We start from the raw sequence: 5,499 nt of genomic DNA on the forward strand, positions 1-5,499 counted from the left end.
ATTAATCAAAAAATCAACTTAAGTTAAGAAGTAATCAGAGTACTTTACCTAATAAATGGTTCAAACTCTATATTAACTATATTCCTCTCTCGTTGCTCGACTCACTGACGGTTTCAGAACTAGTTTCATTTATTACGAAGATGAAATAACTTGTTTTGTCTGAAACTCAAAGATATTAAGTTTATCATGATTACAATAAAAAAACACTAATAAATATTGACATTTGAGTAACTTTGACATTTATTTTGTTGTATTTTTGCTTTTAAATAAATGTACTTAAATAATTAACCAATTATCTAAATTGTTGCTGATTCATTTCGCTGTCAATCAACCAATTGGTTGATTGACTAATTGTTTCAGCTCTAATACACAGTGCATGTAGCCCACATAACATATATATATATTTCATTTATCATAAATTATAAAATACTAAATAATTGCAACTATTTTAATATTCAAGAAATAGTTTTGCTGTGAGAGCTTGCTGCTTTTCATAATTCTAGATTATTGTAAATTAAAAAAAATAAATAAATAAAAAAATTATATATATATATATATATATATATATATATATATATATATAAAATAATATAATAAGTAGATGAATTGACTGCTGGTTACATGCTGAGCTTCCTCTCCACCACATGCATGCTAATGATATTCAGTCTCTCCATCATGCAGACAGGACATAGAGCACGAGGCAGAGCCTGTTTACTCCTGCACTTCACCACAGTGTGTCTCACAGTAGGATGAAAGAGCATGGTTAGAAAATATGAATAAATATTAATAAAAACGTCTCAGAGCTAAATGTGTAATCTGGTGCCATCTAGTGAGTTCAAAGCCGAGAGAGCCGTGCTCCATACATAATGCATCAATGACCACATCAATCATATTTCACTCATTTATTTTACATTATCAGCAACTATTAATCCCCCAAACATCTCTAACAGGCCTACTAATATTCTGACGCGTGTGTCTGGTGGTAATTACAACAGATCCCAGCATGGGTGTGGCTGCTCCCTTGCATGACATTTATCTCCCGACAGATTAACCAAATTGGATGAAAAACTAAGAAAAAACAATCCGGATTAATAATCCAAACGAGAATACATCTTTATCCCGATTAGAGCTGCCTGTAAAGGATCCACACCGCCTCCATCATCTCCAGCCAAAGCTCATTACGGATTAGTAATAATCTCAACTCCATTATTAGCCGTTTAAATGTGCACATTGTGTGTTTCACCGGCTGAGATCTGCTCTAAAAACATCACTTTCATGTCTGATATTCGGGCTGTCAGCTGTCAGTGGGACACTCCCTGCCGGCCAGCTGAGCAGCAGTAGCCGTTAGCTTCGGTTTGCTTTCTCCAACACAAACACCCTCTTATCGAGTAAACGAACAAGACACACACACATTTTACATTTCTAAACACGTGCGTGTGCGTTTTGCATTCATCTCCCATTGATCAGATGACATGTGAGCGTTGAATTGTACCTGTTAAAGAGTCCTAAAGTCGGCTGAGCTTCGTCCCTGACAGGCTACATCCATCCATGGAGGTCTGAGGTGTCCGAGCAGCTGCCTGATCAGAACCGCTACACAGCGGTGTACCAGACTACAGAGGTGTTAAGGTATATTACTGAAGTCACTGTTAAGTAGAGAGCAGAGGGTTTAAACACAGATGGATGTGTGATAGAGTCTAACAACGCACACAGTTATCCCTCATCTGATTTGCTGTGTGTGTTGTGTTGCATGTCTTGTTAGTACTTAAGAATGATATACTTATATTAATATTCTCACTTATTCATTGTTTCTGCATGCATTGTAAAGGATCAATATCGCATCACTTTGTAAATGATATTCTGTTTTTAGCTTTACTTTGTAACATCTGCCTCTTGGGACGACAGATGGAAAATAGCCTCTTGGCTTTAACTCTGGCGCATTTACAGCAATGTGTTTATTAATGTGCTCTGTCCCTTATCAAATAAACCAATACAATAAACGGACAATGTTGTGTGAATAATAATTTAATAGAAGACAATTTAGTACATTTAAGGGAAATAGTTTCATGTTTCTCTTTTTTGTCGTGTGTGAGAACTGTAGGCAAGCACTGGTGTTGTAAGTTAACTTTGATATATTATGTTTCATAAATGTAGCGGTAATAATACAGAGGATTGAGGAAAGAATTGAGAATAAACATGAAAACAAAATAAACTTTTGTAATGAAACGATCATAACTACATTGCTTACACATCTCGTTTTGTCTGTGGGGTTTTAGCAATTGTTGGACGTATTTCTATCCGTGTACTTTATATTTATGTGTTTCACTTTATAACCTGGCAGATAAATGTATCTTTGGGGACCATGAATCCGAAACCTGAGGTTCCTGGAATCCTTTTTAGAATCACAAGTTTGATATGAATCAGATATATTCATTAGATCTGTAATGAAAGAAACAAACAAGAACCTCAGCAGGAACCGTGCAGCATCCTGTATGCAAAACAAACCCCAGGGCAGAACTTCAGCATTGACCCAAAACCATAAACACCTGGTTCAGTCCCCGGCAGGATCCCCCCCACCAACCTTCCTCAAAGCAGAGACCTGTTCTTCCTGTTTGGCTGAACAGGTTTCCAGACTCTGTTAGGCCTCCGGCAGTACACGTGTGGTGAAGGAAGAGATGAACAATGTAGAGCTGTAGAGCTCCGTTTCAAGAGTGAGCAACTGGAAATAGTTCCCCCGACTCCGAGCACATTCCTATTCCTGCTATGAACAAATCTGACAACTGGTGAGATTGCTCTCTAGAGATAGAACACAGCTCATTAGCAGAGAAAGGTGAAGTAGAAATAACACACAGAGGGTAATACTTTGATACCTCAGTACATGGTCGATAGAAGTTCTTAATGTTACACAAAAGAAACGGTAGGAGCATCGTAGATCCATCGGTTTATTTTAATGTCATTCAGAAAGGAAATCATTGACAAAATGAAATAATCAAAGCACTTTGAAGAAGCAAGACTGTCAGTTATATATCAACTAAGAACAATGAAAATGATCAGAGTGTGTGTGTGTGTGTGTGTGTGTGTGTGTGTAAGAAGAGAAAACAAGCCAAACCTTTCTACTGTGTGTAGTAAACAGTTCCTCATGTGGATACTGTCGCCTGACCCGAGTGTGTGGTTAGGGTTAGAGCAATGCATGCTGGGAAAGCATAAGCATAGACACTGGATGAATGGACAGCACTGTCGCCGTGACATGTTAGACCACTCAGTCACTTTTCCCATCTTTGTGTAGATCGAGTCTGTATTCAAACAGAGTGAAGTTTGTGATTTTGGCCGCCAGCTCCGGAAGCACGAACTCTCTTGTCTTCTCGTAGCCCATGTGCTCGTACAGCTTCTGAGCGTCCGTTTGCACCACAGAGGTGTGCAAGACGACTGCTGCGTAACCTCTGTCATGGGTAAAGTCAGCTACTGTTCGACACAGAGCCTTAGCGACGCCCATCCCGCGGTGACTGCGGTGGACAGACATGCGCTTCAACTCCAAGCATGCAGGCGCATTGTCATTAGGAAGGCAAGCCACCATGCCCACCACCCGACCGTCAACTTCAGCCACCCAGAAGCACGAGTCCTTCTGCATGTAGGTCTCACTGATGTCTTTGAGGTCCTGCTTGAGGGAGGTGTCGATGTATTTGTTGAAAATGTAGACGACAAACTGCCTGGCACCGGCCAGGAGGAGGGTGACGGCGAGGATGGGGAACAGGAAGGACTTGGAGCTGGTCATGAGAGCGCAGAACACGCACATGAGCACCATTTGGGTCGGCGGCTGTTTCAGGATGTGCATGAAGGACGAAGGGATGTGCTCGCTCATCCCCATGGTGAAGATCTCCTTCACGGCCTCGGCGTCGTCATCCCGATACCTCCGGACCTCAACACTGGCCATGGCTCAGCCCTGCTCTGTAAAACAACAGGAGGTCAAAACAACCAGATAAATCACTTTGCAATCATATATTCGTTCTTTTGTCCTTTAATTCTGTGTCTTCTCAGCATCACAGTGTGCTGAAGCATGTCCCTAAAACTCTCATTGGAGTGCATCATGTTGTCATTACAGTGGTAGTACTGGCACTTTGATAATCCCATTTCTGAAACTTTAAATACTTCTTTCACTTCTTCACATTGCAGAGAAACATGCTGTACATTTTCATGAACTACTCCAACAGCTGTTGTTCCTAATAACTGAGCCAACACAGATGTTACATGTGAAACACATCATTAGCTCATAAGCTGCGTGGATAGCACTGCTATTAAAGCCTGACCAGCTAACTGGGTTGTGCAATATAGAGGCTCATTCTAACTACGTCTGTCTGTCTGTCTGTCTGTCTGTGTGTATGCATGTATGTACACATGTACGTATATATGCATGTACGTATATACGCATGTATGCATGTATGTATGTACGCCAATAAGCAACAAGACACTGTGGAGATTAAATAATGTTATTATCATGAATTATAATTAGATTTTGAGGGATCCTCATCAATGTTGGTTCATGTCACGTGTTCATGTAATAATGAGTAAACTAGAATATTGATATTGGTTATCGGTCAATAGTAAGTGGAGTAAGATAAGATAATCCTTTATTAACTTGTATATAGTGTTCGTATAGTGCAAACAACAGACATTGTCAAAAACACAAGATCAAAACAAGTATTATAAATAAGTAATAAAACAGTAAAGAATATTAAATAAGTAAAAAATCCACAGTAAACAAAATTGTAACTAAAATAGTATAGAATAATTGTTTGTGTGGACCACAAATACAATATAGATAATATTATGCTCACATTGTAATACATTAATCATCAAAGAGTCTGAAAACGACCCATTCTCAGAATGGTCTTTATTGAAGTTTATTGTTTTCTTTTACATTCTGTATATGACTGTAAGAACTCATGGTTTTTACTCTTCACGGAGTGTGACATCAGTGTTTGTGTTCCGCTCAACAGGCTCAATAATAAATCAAATGTGAGATTAATCAGTTTAATAAGTTATTCACGTTACATCATAGAGCAGTGCACAGAGTGGCAGAGGGAACTGTATATAAACTTTGTTGACTTTGAAAAAGCATTTGACTCCATTCATCGTGAAAGCCTTTGGCGTATATTGCGGCATTATGGGATCCCTGAAGATATAGTTCATGTGATCCAAAGTTTTTATACTAACTTCACATGTAGGGTTGGAAACAGTCTCCAAACATTCCAAGTAAAAACAGGTGTGAGGCAAGGATGTGTGATGTCAGCTTTGCTCTTCAATATCACTATTGACTGGGTAATGAGACAAACAACTGAAGACCAAAATAGAGGCATTCGATGGACTCTATTTTCATCACTTGAAGATCTCGACTATGCAGATGATCTCTCTCTTCTTTCACATACTCATCGACACATGCAGGAGAAAACATCCCGCCTCAGTGATTTTGGTCAGAAGATTGGTCAGAAGATCAGCAAAAAGAAA

General features: G+C 39.2%; 1 protein-coding gene across 1 annotated transcript; it reads right to left on the minus strand.

Moving 5' to 3' along the window:
* Positions 1–2,756: 2,756 nt before the first annotated feature.
* Positions 2,757–4,399, minus strand: nat8 (N-acetyltransferase 8). The gene has a single exon (XM_031840879.1). The coding sequence runs from the start codon at positions 3,926–3,928 to the stop codon at positions 3,257–3,259; it is 672 nt and encodes a 223-aa protein (XP_031696739.1). The 5' UTR covers positions 3,929–4,399; the 3' UTR covers positions 2,757–3,256.
* Positions 4,400–5,499: the final 1,100 nt, after the last annotated feature.

The sequence above is a fragment of the Anarrhichthys ocellatus genome, unplaced genomic scaffold (genome assembly GCF_004355925.1).
Source record: "Anarrhichthys ocellatus isolate YVR2014 unplaced genomic scaffold, GSC_Weel_1.0 scaffold3503, whole genome shotgun sequence".
NCBI lineage: Eukaryota > Metazoa > Chordata > Actinopteri > Perciformes > Anarhichadidae > Anarrhichthys > Anarrhichthys ocellatus.